This window comes from Yarrowia lipolytica, chromosome 1C, assembly GCF_001761485.1.
Source record: "Yarrowia lipolytica chromosome 1C, complete sequence".
Taxonomy (NCBI): domain Eukaryota; kingdom Fungi; phylum Ascomycota; class Dipodascomycetes; order Dipodascales; genus Yarrowia; species Yarrowia lipolytica.
The window spans coordinates 2,957,850-2,979,145 of record NC_090772.1 but is presented as its reverse complement, the minus strand read 5'-3'; the positions used below and the strand labels follow the sequence as shown (position 1 = coordinate 2,979,145).

The 21,296-nt window shown below is 53.0% G+C and overlaps 8 protein-coding genes across 8 annotated transcripts; 3 read left to right on the top strand and 5 right to left on the bottom strand.

Annotated features, from left to right (window-relative positions):
• Positions 1 to 1,985: 1,985 nt before the first annotated feature.
• YALI1_C29762g (uncharacterized protein) lies at positions 1,986 to 9,844 on the top strand (the record flags this gene model as incomplete). The annotated part of the gene is made up of 2 exons (XM_502096.3): positions 1,986 to 2,433; positions 2,895 to 9,844. The coding sequence occupies 2 exons, from the start codon at positions 1,986 to 1,988 to the stop codon at positions 9,842 to 9,844; spliced, it is 7,398 nt and encodes a 2,465-aa protein (XP_502096.3).
• A 340-nt stretch (positions 9,845 to 10,184) lies between these two features.
• On the bottom strand, positions 10,185 to 11,450 carry YALI1_C29676g (uncharacterized protein; the record flags this gene model as incomplete). The annotated part of the gene is made up of 1 exon (XM_502095.3): positions 10,185 to 11,450. The coding sequence occupies one exon, from the start codon at positions 11,448 to 11,450 to the stop codon at positions 10,185 to 10,187; it is 1,266 nt and encodes a 421-aa protein (XP_502095.3).
• Positions 11,451 to 12,487: 1,037 nt separating this feature from the next.
• YALI1_C29648g (uncharacterized protein) lies at positions 12,488 to 14,284 on the bottom strand (the record flags this gene model as incomplete). The annotated part of the gene is made up of 2 exons (XM_502094.3): positions 12,488 to 13,921; positions 14,180 to 14,284. 2 exons carry the CDS (start codon positions 14,282 to 14,284, stop codon positions 12,488 to 12,490), a joined length of 1,539 nt encoding a protein of 512 aa, XP_502094.1.
• Positions 14,285 to 16,032: 1,748 nt separating this feature from the next.
• On the bottom strand, positions 16,033 to 16,297 carry YALI1_C29628g (uncharacterized protein; the record flags this gene model as incomplete). The annotated part of the gene is made up of 2 exons (XM_068282513.1): positions 16,033 to 16,238; positions 16,285 to 16,297. 2 exons carry the CDS (start codon positions 16,295 to 16,297, stop codon positions 16,033 to 16,035), a joined length of 219 nt encoding a protein of 72 aa, XP_068138614.1.
• Positions 16,298 to 16,671: 374 nt separating this feature from the next.
• Positions 16,672 to 17,190, top strand: YALI1_C29624g (uncharacterized protein; the record flags this gene model as incomplete). The annotated part of the gene is made up of 1 exon (XM_068282512.1): positions 16,672 to 17,190. One exon carries the CDS (start codon positions 16,672 to 16,674, stop codon positions 17,188 to 17,190), a length of 519 nt encoding a protein of 172 aa, XP_068138613.1.
• A 140-nt stretch (positions 17,191 to 17,330) lies between these two features.
• YALI1_C29618g (uncharacterized protein) lies at positions 17,331 to 19,187 on the top strand (the record flags this gene model as incomplete). The annotated part of the gene is made up of 1 exon (XM_502093.3): positions 17,331 to 19,187. One exon carries the CDS (start codon positions 17,331 to 17,333, stop codon positions 19,185 to 19,187), a length of 1,857 nt encoding a protein of 618 aa, XP_502093.1.
• A 40-nt stretch (positions 19,188 to 19,227) lies between these two features.
• Positions 19,228 to 19,554, bottom strand: YALI1_C29595g (uncharacterized protein; the record flags this gene model as incomplete). The annotated part of the gene is made up of 3 exons (XM_068282511.1): positions 19,228 to 19,408; positions 19,473 to 19,493; positions 19,541 to 19,554. 3 exons carry the CDS (start codon positions 19,552 to 19,554, stop codon positions 19,228 to 19,230), a joined length of 216 nt encoding a protein of 71 aa, XP_068138612.1.
• A 222-nt stretch (positions 19,555 to 19,776) lies between these two features.
• On the bottom strand, positions 19,777 to 20,736 carry YALI1_C29584g (uncharacterized protein; the record flags this gene model as incomplete). Its single annotated transcript, XM_502092.3, has 1 exon — positions 19,777 to 20,736. The coding sequence occupies one exon, from the start codon at positions 20,734 to 20,736 to the stop codon at positions 19,777 to 19,779; it is 960 nt and encodes a 319-aa protein (XP_502092.1).
• Between the last annotated feature and the right edge of the window lie 560 nt (positions 20,737 to 21,296).

The following is a 21,296-nucleotide window of genomic DNA, read 5'->3' as shown; positions in this document are numbered from 1 at the left end:
GAAAGAAAAAATAAAAAAACCTAGATCTGTAACCTCGACTGACTCTTCGCAACATGGTGACATCATAGACTGAGAAGTGTTCCTGAGCTAACAGACGGTTTATGCAGTATTAATCTAACAGTAACTTGAGATTAATCTGATGGTGGTTGTGTTGGCCGTGTTGCGTGGTTGTGGTCATACAGACCCTTGACTCATGTACATTCAAAACATACGGTACAATAGGAGCTGAAGAGATGTGAACGTCAGGTTGCAAACCAGCTCTACCTACCCTGCTCATACTGTAGCAACCCCTGATAATGTCTAGCGCTTGACAACCACCCTCATCGTAAATCACTCTAAAGCCACACGATTCAAATCAACGGTACTTGTAATATGCTTAACGTACTTGGATGTACCTGTACAGCGTTTCCCGATTGAGCAATGTCATTGATATTTCGGGAGAAGGAACGTTGATGATCCGAGGGACATGTGACCCATGAGGCTGCCAACTAATCGTGTACCCATCATGGTGCGGTGTAGACTAGTGGCGTACACTTTTCTCTGTCGGTGCTGGGACGAGCAGTGGTGACCAGTATCATGACATCACTACAATATGACATCTATAGCTTGTGCATGTTTTTCATCAGTTGGAAAACTCACTCGACCACTCGTTGCTCGGTCAACTGACCCGCTTCTTCGGGATATACCTCGGGGATTAGCATTCCTATTCTCAATCTTTGCTAGTAGCAAGCCAACCTTGTGGAGTAGCTGGATGGTGGTGGAGACTTGCACAAAAACAGAGAAATGGGTGGCACGTTAGAAACAGACGCCTGCGGTTGTAAAACCGCTCCAGTTTATCCCATTCATTTCCCTCAAACAGTCTCGGATACCCTCTCGGCAAAGTTGTCGTATTTCTGCACAGGATATTAACCATGGGGTTCGGGTAACTGCTTCTGTCGACTCTGTCGAGCCCAAAGCGGACGTTGGATTCCGCCTCGCACTTTACTTAGACTTCACTCAATCCGTGGTTAGTATCCAATACAGTTGATGAGACATTTTCCCGTGCCAGAAGCTAGCCGGCTGCAAATACGATGGTTGGTGCTACTGTATAGTGTCTTTTTATGTTTGCGTGTTTTAGTGTCGCCGGCCAGTCGGGGGCAGAGGGCCGGAAAAAAGAGCTCTTTGTGCTACCAAACGGCTAATTGGTCCTGCCTCTCTCTGCTATCAGTCCATCAGCCCTGCCATTGTTTTTTCGGTGGTGATAGAGGCACGTGACCGCACCTAATGGTGCGCTTCTGGGCTGCGTGCTTAGGTCCAGTCATGCAGGTGACGTCAGTGAGGCTTTTTCGGGGTTAGGGACTAGGAGGTGTTGTAGCACGCGGATTGGTCTGAGAGGCAGGAAATCGACTCTTCTGACAACGGGCTATCGATTGCAAAAAGTCCGACAGGAATTGGGGTCCCACAAGGTCGGTTATATCGAGTCTGTAAAAACCTCATTCCTTGGCAAGGTGCTTAGCAATCTAACCTTATATAAGACAATGGCGGCCTACTGGGGAGGAAGATGGTAGTGTCCAAAAAAAGCCGGTAAATAGGGGGGAAAATCATGGACACTTTGGACAACTACAACCACCTTTTTCCGACCTTTGCCCAGTCCATATTTCAACCGCCTATTTGGGACAGTTGCGCCGTCGACCGATTGAGGAAGTCACAGACATGGAGCCAAAGAGCCATTGAGTTAGCAAGACAATGCTGATTGTTTAACTTTGAGGTGGAGGAGTGACGAGAAACGAGAGTCGGTATAAGTCGAAAAGTAGCCCAGGTTTCCAGCAATATTCCACCATATCTGCACTCTCCACGTCTCAAGGATCTCATCAATACCAATAACTCCCCATTAGGCCGCTTTCACCCCCCCTCAACTCCCCCTCCCATTACCTCCCACACTTGCTTGCTAAACAACTATATATCTCGTGGGACCTGCCTTGACAAGCTCCGCACCTACAAACAACATGCCTGCCCAACATACGGTCCATGCTGCGACCGCTGCTGCCGCGGCTCTTGGCTCGCCCAAACGCCAGGACCGCCACAATGCCTCTGGAGTGCCCGAGGAGGTCTCTGCCGCCTACCAGGACTGGGAAACGTCCCACGGCAAGGCGCCCCCCGCCGGTTCTCGAATCGAGACTCGAGACGCCGTCTACGTTGTCGAACAGGAGCCCCCGCGGGCCCATCGACGTCAGCTGAGCGGCGGATCCGGCTCACAGAGAGTGTCTCCCGCTGGCAACGCCATTTCCAGCCACGTGCACAACGACTTTTCCGCCATTGACAGAAAGATTGCTTCTTCTCTGAGCCGTTCCGGCTCTAGACGAAGCCAGGGATCCGCCGGCCGAACCGAAAAGGTCGAGTATACCCCTGTTCCCACCCCAGGATATCCTGGAGTGCCAGTCAGCTATGCTAATTGTGAGTATTTGAGAAAAGAGAGAGAGAGAGAGAAACAGAGAGAGAGAGAGGGAGAGAGAAAGATGCTAAAGCGACGTCTAGACAAGTTGTGGAGCCTTGAGATGACTAATTTCGACCCTTGAACGGTCTAGTTTCGTCATGCGCCGATAATGTGCCTCTAGCGCTTCTCTATGCATGTGACGTTGTCTAGCCCATTATCGGAGGGTGAAGCGACAATTTTGGACTCTTGTATCATGTCAGATGGCCAGTTTTTCAACCGTTACTCGCATTTTTGTCTAGCTAAGGAATGCGATTCTGACCAATGAGAGCCTGACTTGTCCCTACTCTGGTCTCCCTGCCCAACTCCGATCATATGAGTCCTGAGACGTTCAATTCTCCTATCGCCAGTTGCTCATAGCGCCGTTCGTTCCCGGAGAGAATCGTTTCCGTGCCATTCGTTTCCATTTTCCCTACTAACCCAGCACCACTACCCAACCCCCCCTCTCCCCAAGGTACATCGTTCCGGCCCGAACCAGTATATGTGGAGGAAGAGACGGTTGTCACCGACAATGTGCGGTATGTGGACCCCGCAATCAAGGGCTCTTCCAAGTCCTACTCGCCCACTCCTGCCCAAGAGCCCACCGCGACGTATGGAGGATACGCCTCGGACGTGCAGCAGATTGGCAAGGACCGATTCAATGACACTCTGGTTGGATCCACCAACTACTCGCAGCCCCAACAGCAGTCAGGATATGCCCAGCAGCAGTCAGGATATGCCCAGCAGCAGACTGGCTACTCCAACAACTCGCCTCACTCGCCCAGCTCGCCTTCGAGACTCGCCCAGTCTCACACTGCTCGAGCTCCTGCCCAGAGCGCTCAGACTGCCCAGACCGCCCAATCTGTGCCTTCTCAGCAGCTTCCCGGAAACATGCAGGAGGTGAACATGCCTCTGAGTGCTTCCCACGCCTCTGCTGTCGGAACCCCTGCTAACAAGAACTCCAATCGAGATGCTGTTATAGTCGAGACCGTGGACCATCACCACCATCACTATGACATTCCTCCCGGAGCCACTGGAGCCGGAGTTGCTGGTACTTCTGCTTCTGCTGCCCCTGCCACCAACGCCACTGGTGTCATCCCCTCTCCCAGTGCTGCTGCTGGAACTGTTCCTTCTGCTGGTACCACCGGAACAGTCCCTGCCACCTCTGCCGCTACTGGAACTACACCCACCACCTCGGTGGGCGCCTCGCCCTCCACGTCCAAGAGAGAGTCCTGGGGTGGTAAGTTCAACAGTTTCAAAAAGGCCGACGCCGAGGAAAAGCCCGAAAAGTCCAAGTCTCTCAAGGGCTTCTTCTCTGGCCTCACCGGAAAGAAGTCCAAGGACAAGCTCGACAACGAGTCCAAGCGATTGAGCAAGTCGTCTCCTCTGGCCTCGGAGAGAGCTTCTCCCTTGGCTGGACAGAACGATGTTGGTAACGTTCTCTCTGGCGATCTTCATCCTAATGAGGTGAATGGAGCTGGCCTCGGAGCCGGCAGTGCTGGAGCTGCGGGAGTCGCCGGTGCTGCCGGTGGCCTTGGTTCCACTGGTGCTCCCACCTCCGGTCTCGGATCGAGCACCGCTGCTTCCGGTCTCACTGGCTCCTCTGGCGTCGGCTCTTCCGGCCTCGGAGCTGCTGGAGCATCTGCTGCCCTTGGAAACACCCAGGCCGGCTCTGCCCTTAACAAGGCTCAGGGTGTCGAGCATCAGGCCCAGGGACTTCAGTCTCAGGCCCAGGGACTTCAGTCTCAGGCTCAGAACGCCCCCTCCAACCTCGAGTCTGCCGCCAAGTCCCGAGTTCAGGGAGCGGAGTCCGACCTCACCAACTCTGCCGCCTCCCACATTCCTGGCAACAACGTGCCTGGTTTGGGAGCCTCTTCCGGCACCTCCAACATCCCCGGTGTCGGTTCTGGCTCTGGCTCTGTTCCTGGAGGTTCAACCTTGCCTAACCTTGGTTCTGGAGCAGGCCAGGGCTCGTCTGGTGTTGGATCTTCTGGTGCTGGAGCTGGTGCCGCTGGTCTTGCTGGTGCCGCTGGTGCCGCTGGTCTTGCTGGTTCCGGCCACAACCACCAAAACCACCATCACCACCAATCATCTCCTACCCAGTCTACTGGAAATGGAGCTGGAGCTGCTGGTGCAGGAGTTGTCGGTGCTGGTACTACCACTACTGGCTCGTCATATTCTCCTTCCGCGTCCACTGGAACCGGCTACTCTCCTTCTGCCGGAACTTCTGGTGCCACTGGAACTTCTGGCGCCACTGGAACTGGTTACTCCTCTTCTCCCTCTGCTTCCACTGGTTACGCGTCCCACTCCCCCAACCAGAAGACCACTTCTTCAGAGTACAATGACACTCACCCTGGCTACGCCAACGGCCAGCCTGGTTACGGTAACGACCACGTGACTGGCTCCGGTTACTCTGCCTCTGCCAAGGCCCCTCTCTCTGAGTCTGGCGAACGTCACCTCGGCACCATCTCCCCCTCTGGATCGTTTGGCCCCAAATCTGGCGGCCAGCCCTCCATTGCTGGAGTTGCTGGAGGCATCAACAAAGAGCACTCCAACCCTGTGTCTTCTTTCGACCCTGGTTCCACTCTTCCTGGTAGTGCTTTTGACGGTGAGACTGGACATGGCCAAACTGGCCACTCTCACGGAGTCGGAGCTGCTGGCATCGGAGCTGGTGCTGCCGGAGCTGCTGGCTTAGGCGCTTCGTCTGCTGGTGGACATCTTCCCCAGTCTCACGGCACCCACAACCTGCATTCCAAGGTCGAGGGTTTCGAGAAGACTGCTGAGAGGAAGGCCGAGGAGCTGGAGCACGGCTTTTCTAAGGACACTCACGGCCTAAGATCCGAGCTCCAGAAGGGGGAGCATGGTCTGGGCTCCGAGTTCGGAAAGGGCGAGCACGAGCTGTCCCGAGGCGGCCATGGTATTGAGTCTGGTCTATCTCGAGGCGAGCATGGCATCGCCTCTGATTTCTCCAAGGGCGAGCACGGCCTCACCTCCGGCCTGTCTCGAGGAGAGCACGGTATCAGTTCTGATTTCTCTCGAGGAGAACAGGGTCTCAAGTCAGACTTCTCCAACGTTAAGAACGACTTCTCTCCCCACGGACTCGAGCGTAAGGCTGAGCACCACGCCGAGAAGCAGGCTTTGAACAACGCTCTGGGAGGCAAGGATATTCCCGGAGGCGCAGCTCTTGGCGCCGGAGCTCTTGGAGCCGGTGGTATTTCTGGCGCCGGAGTCAAGGACGGCCTTCGAAATGAGGCCCAGAACCAGACTGTCGGCCGCGTTGACGGCTACAAGTCTGACGCTCTCGGCAAGGTCGATGGTTTCAGGTCCGATGCCGAGAAGAACACGGTTGGAAAGGTCGATGGTTTCAAGGGTGACCTCGATGGCAAGGCTCAGGGTCTTCGAGGTGAGGCTCTCGGAGGAGCAGCCCTTGGCGGTACAGGTCTGGGAGGTGTTGGCTCTGGTGTCGGTTCCGGAGTCGGCTCTCATGGAGCTCAGACTGCTGGAATCACTGGATCGGGCGTTGGCCCTGGTGCCCATGGAACTGGTGCTACCGGTACTTCCGGAGTTGCTGGATCTGGTGTCACTGGCACTGGTGCTCCTGGTGTTGGCACTTCTGCCACTGGAACTGGCGTCTCCTCCACTGGCTCCCCCAACCTCGGTGGCTTCCGAGAGGACGCTGCTGCCGGTTCCGAGATTCAGCCTGGCCACGCCCATATAATGGACGGTCGACCCGAGGAGTTCGACCACCACACCTTTTCTGGCAAGACCAAGGCCGGTCTGGCGTCCGTGGTCGGCGCTATTGGTCTAGGCAAGAACCACCACCACCACAACAAGAGCCCCACCCAGTCCCACGGCTTTGATTCTGTCCGACAGGAGCGAGAACAGGCTGAGTCTGGAGGCCACAAGCACTTTGCTGGCGTCGGAGTTCTCGGTGACAAGGAACGACCTGTCTCTGGTTCTTATCAGAGCGGTGCTGCTCCCCAGACTGGCTCTTCTTACCAGAGCGGTACTGCTCCCCAGACTGGCTCTTCTTACCAGAGTGGCGCTGTTCCTCAGACTGGATCTTCGGTTCAGCCCGGTTCATCTACTGTCCCTGGCATCGGAGCTGCGTCTGGCCTGCCTGGAAACACCCCCGTGACTCACGATCCAGCCTCTGGCATCCCTCTTTCTGGCCAGACTGGAGCTAACGGACTTCCCGCCCAGCCCTCTTCACCTGTGCAAAGATCTACCACCTCTGCCAACTCTCCTCCTTCGCCCTCCATGGCCAAGAACTTTGAGCGGTCTATTCGGTCTGGCCAGGCGGGTGTTGGCGTCGTTCCTGGTTCTCGAGCCCCCACCGAGGGCGAGCTTGAGCGAGCCAAGTACGGACCCGTGTCCACGGCCACCCACGGCGGTGAGCGAGGTGTTCACATCGACGCTACTGGCTACAACAAGGACACTTCTGGAGTTGGTTCTGGAGTTGGTGCTGGAGTTGGTTCTTCCTCCGCCTCCTCCGACCCCTACTCTTCTGGTACCACTCGAGGCGTGACTACAAACATTGGAGAGAGTCCCGCTGGCGTCAACTCGGGGGTGACCGGAATTCCCTCTGGTGGAGCCGTGGCTGCCGCCGACACCGCAGTCGACGTGGTGACTAACGAGATTCCTCAGACCGAGGCAGCTGGCCAGCACCTCAAGGAGCTTGGTAGCCCCGAGAACCCCGCCGTCAACCCTACCGGCGAGGTGCACACCAAGCTGCGAGCTGACGGCTTCCCCACCGAGGAGACTCCCCGGTACGCTCCCTCCAACCAGTTTGACGGCTTCACGGGATCCACTCCTCTGGGCCAGAATTATGGTTCGGACTACACCGGAGATAGTCATAATCTAAACTCTACTTCCCCCTATCCCCAGCATCAGAACCAGACGATTGGAATGCCGGAGGAGAACGCCAGAAACATCAGCGCCCCCTACGAGAGCACCCAGGAGGGTCCTGGAGTAGCCGGACAGACCCCTGTGCACCGAGAGATCTACACCGAGACCCGTGAACCGATAATTGGCTCTGGATCGACCACGGCCGCCGTCAAGGGAGTGCCTCCTACTGATGGAGTCATTGCTGACGCTCACGCCCAAGTCACGTCTCTGGGCTCGTCAGTGGACGCTCACAAGACCACCGCCGTGTCTGGAGTCGACTCTTCCGGGCTGCGAAAGCGAGTGGACCACGTGGAGGTGACCAAGACCAGTGTCATCAAGGAGACCCCTCCTCCTCCTCCTCTGCCTCACCTTGCCCCCCAGGACCAGATCCAGTACTTTGACGCCGACTACGTCATTGTCGTCAAGCCGCAGGGCGCCGAGAAGGATCTGCACCACATTGAGCAGCTCACTGGACTCCTTGCCGCGAACCACATTGACACCAAGGTCCGAGACGGTCTCGGCAATGAGCTGCTGGTCTTCCTCAAGTTCTCCGACATTATCATTGACCGAGCCGCCTCCCACTCCCACGTCAACGACTTCCTGTACCACCTGCGATCCGACAATCCTCGAAACCTGAAGAAGGACTCGTTCGAGCAGCTGCGAGAGCACTCCAAAGAGTACAAGTCCAGTGAGCGACTTCGGCTGGTGCACCACTACCTGTCCGCTCCAGAGATTGACGGCGGTCTGGGAATTGACCCTTCTAACCCCAAGTTTGCCTACATTGACGAGATATTCCCTCTTCAGGACCGAAAGAAGAACAAGCAGTACGCCGCTCTTCTGGGCTCCAAGTGGGTGGTGGATGACGAGGACCTGGACGCCATCAACGACCTCTACGGAGAGCAGGTGGCCTTCTACTTTGGTTTCTCCCAGTTCTACCTGCAGTGGCTGATTGTGCCTTCCATTGTCGGTGTTCTGGCCCACTTCCTGCTCCCCAGCTACTCCTTCTTCTACACTTTGGTAATCCAGATCTGGTCCATTGTGTTTGTTCGGGCTTGGAGAAAGCGGGAGACCAACCTGGCCATCCGATTTGGAGCAACCAACGCATCTGCCGTTGGTGAGCGACGAGCTTTCATTGCCGAGGGTGCCAAGATTGACATGATCTCTGACATCAAGCGACCCTGGTACTCTCCCTCCAAGCGAGTTGCCAAGGAGCTGGCATTCATCCCGGTTGCGTTTACCCTTGCTGCTCTGCTGGTTGTTGGTCACACAATAATCTTTGCTTTTGAGATCTACACCAGACAGATCTACCATGGTCCTTTCTCCGACTACGCCCCTCTCGTCCCCACGGCTCTTCTCGTCGTGTTCCTCGGTGTCTTCAAGGTCATCTACGGCATCATTGCCAAGAAGATGACCGACTGGGAGAACCACGAGTTCGAGGGTGTGTACACTCGATCTCTGACCATCAAGTTGTTTGTGGTTGACTTCCTGTCATCCTACTTTGGTCTCTTCCTCACGGGCTTCATCTACTTGCCGTTTGGACAGAACCTGGTTGGATATTTGAATGTGTTCCAGGAGCTGATCAACTTCCTGGTCGGTGACACCGTCGTTAAGCCTTTCACTGTTGACAGCTCTCGACTCTATGATCAGATGATCTACTTCCTTGGAACTGCTCAGGTGATCAACTTTGTCCTTTCTCGAGCTCTTCCCATTGTTATTCGGTTTGCTCTGCCTGTCATCAGCAAGATTCGAGGTGTTGTCGTTGCTGCCCCTGTTGAACTTGCTCCCCAGGAAGAGCACTACATGGACATTGTTCGAGGCGAGCGAAGCAAGTCAGTATACGACGTCACTAACGACTACCGAAGCACCATCACCCAGTTTGGATTTGTGGCTCTCTTTGGCCCCGTTTGGGCTCTGGGGCCTCTGTGTGCTCTCATCCACAACTTTTTGTCTTTGCGATCCGAGTTCCTCAAAATCTCGGTCGACTTCCAGAGACCCACTCCTCGACGAGTGGAAAACATCCAGCCTTGGGACGATATCCTCACCTTCATCACCTGGCTGGGTTCTCTGTCCACCACTGCTCTTGTCGTTATGCTGAGATCTGTTCACTACGACAATGATGCTGCTGTGGCATTCACCAATGTGAGATACGTGTCCGTCTCCCAGACTCTTGGTATTGATGGTACCTCTCTGGGAGTGGTCACAGTTGCCCCTTGGTTTGTTCTTGCTGCTGTTCTGTACGCCGAGCACCAGTACCTGTTTGTATCTCGCCTGACTGACTTCATTTTCAGCCAGTTTGACTCCCCCGAGGTCATCACCGACAAGCGATCGCGATACCAGCTGCGAAAGGCTCTGTTGGCTGCCGAGGGCGGTTCCGAGAACGTCAAGGATATTGTCTTCAGTCTTTCTCCACGAGGTGGCCAGCCGCCCAGAGTGGACATTCAGACTGTTGACGTGATTCTCAAGAGACGACGGCATCCTGCTGTGCCTAACACCAAGAAGGCTCAGTAGGTGGAGGAATGAAGAGGGAGGATTTTTATTTTGGGAAGGATTTTGTGTATGTTACTATTGATGATTAATGGAATTATTGTTCATATTGTGTGTATTTGTAGCGAGAGTAGTTGTAGCTAGTGTATAGTTCAAGTGGTTTTAATGTGTTATCATGGTCACTTGCAAACCACATGAATATCATGGAATTACATCTCCAAACTGGTTATTGTCTTGATTATTCGTAGAGACTTTACTGTACATTTATTGTAATACAATATTTCATTATAGTACATCCAGTAGAGTATATACAGTACATACACATCAACACTGTTTTACAACCATAATACATTCAACAAATACATTAGTCCTCATCCTCCTCCTCATCCTCGTCAATATCAACGTTCTTGTTGACCTCCTCCTCGACAATCTTCTGGGCCTGGGCTCCATCAGGACCGTTACAGACAACTAGACCTTTGGCGAAACACGAACCAGCCAGAATCTTGTTCTCCTTGGGGAAGTAGTTGTAGACAGTGTTGACAAAGACGCCATAGTCGTCGTTGGACTTGTGGATCACGTGGGGGATCTTGTAGCCCTCGTTGTGATTGAGTCGCAGACCAACAGTCTTGACCCGAGAGTTCTTGTCATCCATGTTTTTGTACTTGTGCATCACCTGGAGCACATTGGGGAAGGCTGCCACCATGACGTCCTTGGTGCCGGGAATTACACGCACGTTATCCATGGGTGCTCCGACCATGGTAGCCGAGTTGAGATCCAGCTTCTGCGACGTGGAGTTCCAGCTCCAGTGCTTGATTTTGGCGTCTCGAGAGTCGGACTGCACAAAGTCGTGAGTGCCGGGGATATGAGCAATACCGTTGGGATAGACAAGATGATCGGCGACCTTGTGGCACTTTCCAGTGACTCCATTGTCAATGTCAACAGCGCAATAGACGAGATAGGTAGCCTTGAGACCAAGAATCTCAGCCACCTGACGCTTGGGTCCCTCACGCTCCACATGGTCATTGGTAGCCACAAAGCCCAGCTGGCCCTCGGGGGTGTAGAACAGAGCAACGGAGTTGGGGATCTTGAGAAGGTCATCCTTGATTTCGCCAATGTAAGCAACTTCTCCAGGGTGGTTGACCTTGAAGAAGGAGATGACCGAAGCGTCAGCCTTGTGGTTGACAGCGGCAATGATCTTGGTTCCATCCTTGAGAGTGAACACGTCGAGACCGTGGGAGGTAAAAGTATGACCCTCAAAGTCCTTGACGTGCACGTTCTGGATCTTCTCAGTCTTGGGATCGAACACAAAGATCTGGTCCACCTGGTGTCGAGCAGTCTCGGGGTCCATGAAGAATCCGGTTCCAGGGAACCACTTTTTTCGAGCCTCGGCGTTACCGCACGCCATGAACACCAGTCCACTCTCCTCGTCGTACTTGGCGTCCTCACACGCCTCCACGCCCTCCACCACGTGACAGTTGTTGTTGACGGGCTCGATTCCCGAGTATCTCCACATCATGGGAAGTAGAGAATCTCGCACGTCCAGAGCAGAGGTGGGCAAGCCATTGTAGTTGGCCACCCCGATGATGACGGCCGCGATCAGCAGAATCGAATTGAGCAAAAGTCTGAACATGGTTGAGTGTGGAGAAGGAAGACAGAAGCCAGTATATAGGAAGATCTGTCCCTCAGGAGCCCAATGAGTTAGACTTCAAGCACATGCAGGCGGGGTCGGGGTGCTGAAGGGGAGAAAAATGGGATATAGGAGGGTCAAAAAGATGAAAATGGTACCTTGGGAATCTCCAGAATGACACAATTCGACTAATATAAAAATTGCTCCACAATTCCCACCACAAAAATGTGTATTTCCCTCCTACGTCTATCTCCAGACAATCATGCTTAGGCCTTAATGCGGGGGAGGCATCGTATCACTAAACAGTCAAGGGGGTACCGAAGGCACTAAAACCGGAACTCTATCGAATTCGACACTAAAAAAACAACGGCAGTTGATTTGAGACCGCCCAATTGTCTTTGGTATCGTGATTTCCCCGTCTTCTAAGTGCACCCTCTTCCTCTTGCGCAATCCGATTCTTGCTTAATCTCGCTTAAGAGCCCCACTTTTTTCACGCACCTTTAAGTTCATGCTCATCAACCTTCGGGACGTCGGTCTTAACGGGTATAAGTGGGTTGGCTCACGGGGTGAAGCGACAAGATGGGACTCTGAACTACTCCTCATCTAGTCATTGTCAGGTTGTACAGCTTACTAAGCCGACACAGTTTGTGAGACAGTTGATTTAGTGCCCCTGCAGACCTCTTCACCCATCTCCTTGACCACTGTTTGGTTAATTATAGTGGAAACGACACCTTCCCCTCTTGTTTGACACCTTTGGATTTTCCCCTATACAAGACATCCGAGGGTCGCGTGGTGGGTTGTGTGAGACGCGGCCGACGAGTCTGTACATTGCCGCTTGCCTCGACAAGTCCATACAGTACTTGTACCGCACAACACCAATGCGGTTTAACCAACCATAGGTGAGTTGTATCGGAAGTGTCCTTGTCAAGGCTGAGAAACAGTCTCGTCATCTACGTCACTCTCTGTAACACACGTCATGCTGGTCATACCTATCGTATATTCTATTACATATTTTTAACAAGTTGGCCCACTAAAAACACTTAGTAAGCACCCTCAGGAAGCCAGTTGTTGCCGTGCTTGGGCTGAGGAACCTTGAGACCCCAGTGGGTAGGGATATCCTCAACAGCATGTCGCTTGTTGATGTTCTTTCGGAACACGTACTGGTGGGCAGCTGCACCTCCCTGTCGAGAGGTGATGACGGAAGAGGCCAGGAAGAACTCCCAGATTCGGAACCATCGAACGCCGTACTTGTTGATGACCTTGTCCTTGTTGCCCATCCAGTTTCGGTACCAGCTCCACAGAGTAGAGGAGTAGTGGACACCAATGTTATCAATGGAAACAGTCTCGAAACCAGCACCCTCCATCTTGTCGAGGAAGAAGGACAGGGGGGTAGAGGCGTCAGCTCCGGGGAAAATGTACTTGTTCATGAACAGACCCCAGTTGAGATCCTCGTACTGCCAGTGCTTTCGCAGACCGGAGTACTGCAGAACAAAGGTACCGTCATCCTCAAGCATGTCGTAGACCTGGGAGCAGAAAGAGCCGAGGTTCTTGACACCAACGTGCTCGACCATCTCCAGAGAGATAATCTTGTCGTACTTCTTTTTTCCGCCCTGGGCAAGGGGGATGTCTCGGTAGTCCATGCACAGAATTCGGGACTGGGTGGTGGGAATACCGTCCTTGGCGAGGTTCTTGTTTCCGTAAGCAGTCTGGTTCTTTCCAAGGGTAATACCGGTGACGTTGACACCGTACTCCTGGGAAGCAAATCGAGCGAGAGTTCCCCAGCCACAGCCAATATCGAGAACCTCCTCGCCCTGCTTGAGAGCGGCCTTCTCACAGACGATTCGCAGCTTGTTGTCCTGCATCTGTTCGAGGGTCTCGGCCTTGTTGATGTCGGAGATGACACCGGAGGTGTAGATCATTCGGGGGCCAAGGAACCAGGCGTAGAAGTCATCTCCTCGGTCGTAGTGTTCTCGGACCTGCTCCTCGTCCTGGGACTGGGTGTGGAAGATGATCTCGGGAATCATGGACAGTAGGAAGAACTTGAACAGACCCCAGGTGAAGTTGAAGGTCATGAAGTCATGTCGGTACTCGAGAATGTCGAGAGCATCACCTCGCATGGAGACCTTGTTGTCAAAGTACAGCTCGTGGAAGGTCTCGTAGGGGATCTTGTTGTTGCCGGAGTACTTCTTGGCGAGAGCGGGGTCGTGGAACTCGAGGTAGTACTCGACGGGTCGGCCGGGGAGCTTGCAGTCATCGTTGATTCGAGGGGAGATGGCGGAGACGACGGCCCAGAAGGAGACGAGGAGGGGCAGGCCGGTGATCAGGAAGAAGAAGAGGTAGGTCCAGATGGAGCCGCCGATCTTGTAGTTGATGAAGAAGGGAACACCCAGCAGGATGGAGAAGAGCAGGCCGTTGGAGAAGTGTCGAGCGCCGGGGCCGTCAGCGGGCAGAGGGGCGTTCTTGATACAGGGGTACTGTGTTAGGATTTGGATTGGTGGTAGTTGCAGTTGGAGGAGGCGGCACTAAGTTGGGGAAGTGATCCACGTCACCAAGTCTGGTGGTGGCACCACATTGACGAGAACATCTTGGGTAGCGCATTAACCGCGTCACATAGTTAATGAGACGGGTGCTCGTCATGGCTGTGTCCTGTCCATCTCTACCTTGCGATGATTGCTGGAGGTTGTCCGTTGGCGACCTACAACAGCCACTCATTCACTTTGGTCAATACTCACGTCAGTGGTTCTCACGCCAGTAGCGGTGCTGGCGGGAGGCTGAGGCTTGGCAGCAGGAGTCTCGATGAACTCAATGGTGTCCAGATGGGACTCTTGGGAGGCCATTGCGTGTGGATGTCTTGTTGTGGGAACCGGGGGAGTTGCACAAGATGGATTTTGGACGAGACATGAGTAGCACTTTGGAGTGAGCTGGTGGTTGGAACAAAACCTTAACTTTATGTAAATGTACGAGGGACGCGAGGGTGTGAAAAATGGCCCTGGGGGGGGTGCGAGAGGGGTGTGTAAGGAGGGGCATTTGGAAGACGGAGACAGATTAGGAGCAACTGTGCGAGCTAAACTACCCCGAAATATGTCGCAAAAACCGCGTTTTCCCTCGTCTTGTCCCTCCTAACACCCACTTCTCTCACGTCCAAATGCGCACTATTCCGCTCCTCGATCTGCACCAAAAACCATAATAGCCTCTCAGCCCCAGAAACCCCAAGCCCCAAACCCCAAGCACCAAAGAAGCTCTAATGGGCTATCCAAGGGGATGTTAAGGAGAACGAGAGAGAGAGAGAGAGAGGGAGACAGCGCGTGTGAGATAGACAGCGGAGGGCAATTGAAGACGTGTGTTTGTGTTGATCGGCCGTCTGAAGGTCGGTTTCACACTGACACCTGCACTTCTCCCCGTACCCTGATCTGGATGCACAACGCGTGGCCAAGACCAAAAATATTCCTTCACTTAGGACACGTCACGTCTGAACAAGGCCCATTTGGGTGTCTCAGGGTGAAAAATAAAGCCACTGCTATTGCCATATAACCACCTGCAAGATTATCGCTCTGAATCAAGACCAGGACTACGAGTACAAGTGATGGAGAGGCGGAGAGGTGGAGAGATGGAGGGGTGGAAGGGAGGTGGTGGAAGAATACGTTGCCATTTATTTGTCAATGTGACAATTGTACGAGTCACTGAACACCAGCTGGTACCTGTCTGTTATCAAGTAGCTACTTCGCGCGTACTGTACTCTCTCTTTCTCTCTAGCTGCACCTGCACCTGAACTCTGTAGGCGAGGTTGGAGACAATTCACGTGGGTATTAATGAGCGTCTTGCAGGGGAAGAGGTGGTTTGATGGAGGGTTTGTACCATAGACAGATACGACACTCTGGTGGCGACACGAGGGCGTAGCTGTCGATGGTGTATCACGAGAAAAGTCCTACTGGTACCCTCATACCGTGATTACTCGTACAGTACAGCATGTACATGATCCGTAGTGTGAACCTCGGCTTATTTACCCCAAACAACTTTTCCAGGCGTGAACATGGGTGGTTGAAAAATGCTAACCACGATCTGAAAAGTGCAGATGAGCATTTCAGTGGTGTCCCAGTTGGTTAGCCTAAGGCGGATGACCATTGTACGAACAAGTGCAGTGTGCAGGATGTACGTTATCGTCTTTTCAAAGGTCTTCAATGGTCTTCCTTCAGCTACAAAGTCGCGCCAAGTCGCTTCAAAAAGCCAACGGGGCCACATTTATGAAAGAAAACCTGTGGAATCAACTAAACACGCAATAAGACCAGCCATATATATACCACATCCCCCCGACCTCCCGCTACAGTACTCGTAACAGACGTGTCTTGTTCCGTGGACCGTTATCACCACTAAGAATACAAGGACACTCTAATTAAACGACGGGCGTAATACTACAAGTAGTAATTTCACAACACCGCCGGTGCATTGAAAGGATCATCTGGAAGGAGACGGCGGTATATATAGACCCAGCCTCGAGAGAAACCACGGTCACGTGACCACAAACAGATTGCATTCAAACTTGGACTTGAGGAACATACGCCATTGTACGAGTACAAGGTAGGATATCTCACTCTTGCGTTCCCCTGACTGCAGTGTGGAGGTGTGCAGTAATGGATGATACGACGGCATACTCTATGGTATTGCAACTATCCACTGTAGTTGAAAGGTTCAAGTATTGCACGGCAGTAAGTCCGACGTAACATCCACTGTCACACTTGTTGTAGTCGTACTTGTAGTCGTACACGCTCTCCAGTGCGCTCCCACAATAGCCAGCTTCACTATCATCAGCTCAACGGCGAGCTTTAGTCTTAGCCTAAACGCCACTTTAGCATCTTAGCGTCACTTGACAGCTCTCTGATGAGGTGAGATAAGGTGGGCTATGGAGTTTCGTACAGCATCCGCACGACTACAAGTCCGCGGCCAGTAGCGACTCTCGCAATTGCGGTTGCAACAGTTTCACATGACTCATACTCTCATGGCTGCAACATGGGTTGCTCGATCTAACGAGCTTAGTAACAGAGTTGCTGAAACTAGCCGGCCATGTGATTGGGGAAGCGCATTTAGGGGCAACGTTGTTTGACGGGAGAGAGAGAGAAAGAGAGAGCAGAGAAGAAGTAAAGATGCGATATGAGGCTCGCGGAAGCTGAGCGAAAAGAAGCGTCAAAAGCGACTTTTGGGGCCGAAAAACGGCTTGTAAGGTCGAAAAATGTATACCGACAAACACAAAGACCCAGCCCCACCAAATACCCGCCCCAAAAGGCCATATCAACCCTCTCCCATTCGTTGCTCGACACACATTACATCATGGCGTAAATTAAGGTTGCAACCAAACAAAGCAAGCCAAAGAAAAATTCTCCTTTTGACTCCACGTGACATGCACAATACTCTATGCACAATTTTTTCACCCACAAACTTTGCAGACCCACGCACAAGTCTTCTTCTTACAACTCACCTGGCGTATCTATACCCAACAAAAAAGGAAAAGAAAATTGTGAGTATCCAGACGAGGCAGCGACTACTGGGCTGGCATCGACCCGGAGAACCCCACGGCAACTGCGGGCGGTGCTATCATCCGTTCAGTTTGGTGCACAGACACCATTTGGATGTGATGTCTGTGGAAATGTCACAGACGAGATGTCACGCGTGCGCATACCCTCCGCAACAACATTTGGCAAGTGGTGGTGAACGCCACCCGCTATCGGCGACACAGGGTCACAGAGCGTGAAGAAAACCCAGTAATATGTCGCCACCCTATCGATAAACCCCATGACGGAACAAATGTCATATCGCCACTCAAAGATTTATATGCTCCGATATGTCTTGTTTTATCCTCCTTCCCTCAAACCACACAAACTAACACATTAGATGTCTGAACTCGAAAATGGTGTCAAGTCGTTGAATCTGAACAACGACACCCCCGCTGCTCCCCGAAGCAAGTACGTGCCCCCCCACCGGGCCAAGGCTGCCGCCACCGGTAACGGAACCTCCAACTCCGCCCCCTCCAACGACCGACGAGAGGCTGGCCGAAACCTGTACTCCCAGTACTCCAACTCCTTCCAGAACAACTCCCGAGGCTCCTACGGGGGAGGCTACGGAGGTGGTCGAGGCGGTCGAGGCGGTCGATCTTGGGGCAACGACGGTGGCTACCGAGGTGGCTTCCGAGACCCCTCCCAGGGCTCTTTCGTGGATGGTAAGCATGTCCCCGGCCCCCGGAACGAGCGAACCGAGGTTGAAATCTTCGGCGTTGCTAACGACGAGCGATTCCAGTCCACCGGTATCAACTTTGATAACTACGACGAGATTCCCGTCGAGGCCACCGGTAACGACGTGCCCGAGCCCATCAACGCTTTCACCTCTCCTCCCCTCGAGGAGCACCTGCTGACTAACATCAAGCTTGCTCGATACAACAAGCCCACCCCCGTCCAGAAGTACTCTGTCCCCATTGTTGCTGCTGGCCGAGACCTGATGGCCTGTGCCCAGACCGGTTCTGGTAAGACCGGAGGATTCCTCTTCCCCGTTCTGTCCCAGTCCTTCTTCCACGGTCCCTCCCCCACCCCACAGCCCACTGGCCCTCGACACATGCACAAGAAGGCCTACCCCACTGCCCTTGTGCTTGCTCCCACCCGAGAGCTTGTGTCGCAGATCTACGACGAGGCCAAGAAGTTCGCCTACCGATCCTGGGTCCGACCTTGCGTCGTCTACGGTGGTGCCGACATTGGCGAGCAGATGCGAAACATTGAGCGAGGCTGCGACCTCCTTGTTGCTGCTCCCGGTCGACTCGTCGATCTGATCGACCGAGGCAAGGTCTCTCTGGAGAACATCAAGTACCTTGTCCTTGATGAGGCCGACCGAATGCTCGATATGGGTTTCGAGCCCCAAATCCGAGCCATCGTCCAGGGCTCCGGCATGCCCGACGTTAACGAGCGACAGACCCTCATGTTCTCCGCCACCTTTCCCCGGAACATCCAGATGCTGGCCCGGGACTTCCTCAAGGACTACATCTTCCTGTCTGTCGGCCGTGTCGGTTCCACCTCTGAGAACATCACCCAGAAGGTCGAGTATGTTGAGGATGGAGACAAGATCTCTGCTCTGCTCGACATTCTCTCTGCCGCTGGCAAGGGCCTGACCCTGGTCTTCGTCGAGACCAAGCGAGGTGCCGATTACCTCTGTGATGTTCTGCAGAGCGAGGACTTCCCCGCCACCTCCATTCACGGAGACCGATCTCAGCGAGACCGAGAGCGAGCTTTGGAAATGTTCCGAGACGGAACTACCCCTATTCTGGTCGCCACTGCCGTCGCTGCTCGAGGCCTGGATATCCCCAACGTTACCCACGTTGTTAACTACGATCTCCCCACCGACATTGACGATTACGTCCACCGAATCGGTCGAACTGGCCGAGCCGGAAACACCGGTATTGCCACCGCCTTCTTCAACCGAGGCAACAAGGGTATCGTGCGAGAGCTCATCGATATCCTCAAGGAGGCCCACCAGGACGTTCCTCAGTTCCTCGAGTCCACTGCCCGAGAGGCCTCTTACGGAGGCCGAGGCGGAGGCCGTGGCCGAGGTGGCTTCGGTGGAGGCCGATCTCGAGCTACCCAGGATTTCCGAAAGCAGGGTGGCGGCTTTGGCTCCAACGACCGATTCGGAGGCTCCTCCGGCGGCTCTTCTTACGGTGGCGGTTCCTCTTACGGTAACCAGGGTGGTAACAACAACTGGTGGTAAGAGGTGGCTTGAGCCACTGTTACACAAAATTATGCATTTCTTAGAGAAAAATTATCAGGACGTGCATTTTGGGAGGATTATTATGAGGGAAAAATGAGAGAAAAAAGGACGAGGGATTGAGAATGATCTGGGCTTCGATTTGGAAGCTTCCGATTATTTTCGTCTGCTTGTCTTGTGTTTTTGATATTTTGTTGCAGGATTCCTGCTCTTGTTTTGGATGTCTGTGAGAGGTTCAAACCTCCGAAGGAAGAAGATGAGATTGATTATTTATGATGGGAAAAATACTGTATACTATTGCATTTTCTTCTTGGGGTTAATTAACGGCGTTATTTCATTTCACTACCTACTACAACACTATTTTTTGCATGGGCCACGATAGACATCTGCAGAGTGCTTTTCACTAAGACTTCTCTGCCATATAGACTGGGAATAGATTTTTTAAATGAACAACAGACTGTATTCAGATCAAGTAGTTTTTAGTAGTATACAATTGGTGCGATGGGGTGTGGTGATCTCTGTAGACCCTGTGATACGGATTGACGAGGGGCATGATTTTAATACTATAGACACTATTCAAGAACCAGCGTAATTATCTCAAAAGAGCAAAGCCAGAGGCGTAGGAAACGGAACCTTCGGAGATATCCCTGACCTGATTGGACTGGGAGTAGCCGATCCACTCAAGACTGATGGGCTTGTCTCCCTTTTCAATGGCATAGTTCTCCAGCATGGAAATGAGAATAGCCAGGGGTTTCCGTCCACAGATGGTGTTGTCTGTCTTCTTGCAGTACTCCTTCCACTTGTCATAGGATGTCAGAGAAGCCACTTCCATGCCCTTCTTGTCGAGGTACTCGATTGATTTGTAGATGGGGGTGTTTGATCTCTTGAGAGCTCTTCGGAGCTCTTCTCTGCTCTGGCTGACATTGTCGCAGTTCTCTGAATCCGCATAACCCCAATATCTGAAGTTGTTTCCCCAGTGGCAAAAGTCGGTGGAGATAACAAAGGCGTTGGTAGGGTCTTCTACGTAGGGCAGTAGCAGCTTGGCCAGTCGCTTCTCGTACTCCTGCGACGTCTGACCGACCATGATTGGCACAATTTTCACGTTCTGGTCACCTACGAGTCGCTTGAGAAACGGCATGTGCATTTCAAAGCTGTGTTCGTCTTTGTCGGTGGTGGCGCTCATGTACTTTGTGACTCCCGAGTCATTGAGCTTCTGAGTGGTTTCGACGTCTACGTTGACGTTTCCGAACGGAGTCTCGTAGCTGTGAAAGGCCGAAGTGGCCGCGTGCTCAAGGTAGACGTGGTGCGAGGGTCCCAGAATGAAGAGTCGTTTGATGTTCTTGAAGTCGAAGGCAGCGTATGTTTCTCCTAGTTGAGGCCCAGCATAGGCGAGGCCAGCATGGGGTCCTACGAGCACTCTGGCGCCCGGAATAGCGGATTTTCCGAGCACAGAGGCTCCATTGGCAAGATGTCGGTCGACTTCGGCGCCGAGTTTGGTCGCATTGGACGAGTACCACGATCCAGCGTGAGTGGCGGGTCGTTTGAGAGCCATGTTGGGTGAGGGAGAGGAAGCAACTTAGAGTTGAGATAAGGCAGTTGGGAGTTAATCGACTCGAGCTACAAGCTACTGTATGGTAGCTAAGTGGGGTGACCAGGTGGGAAATGGAGGGTGCAAAAACAAATATGCGGCTATTCGCTTGTATGTTTGATAGCTAGAGGTACGGATGTAGTATTGGAGATCGAATTGACAGGTTATGAGTGATGGATTTTGTAATCATTTACTGTGTTTGGGAGGCCGGTAAATAGTTCGCTTTTTTTTCTTCTTTTTCCGCTATCAGTGATACTTTAGTTGGCATGTGATTTTCTAGTTGGGACATTAGCTAGGTTTATGGGAATTTTTCACTATTGGAGAAGAAAAAAATAGGAGAGATGAAAAAAAAAAAAACCGAACAGAAAACACGAGCAGAGAGTCCGGGAGAGAGGGAGACAGACAGCCTAGAGCAAGTACCGTACAATCAGTTCTCACCAGACTTCAAAAGAATCAAAGCCGGTTGCTCCAATGATACTAGACAATGATAAGAACTGCAGAAATAACTACTGTAAACTAAGTAC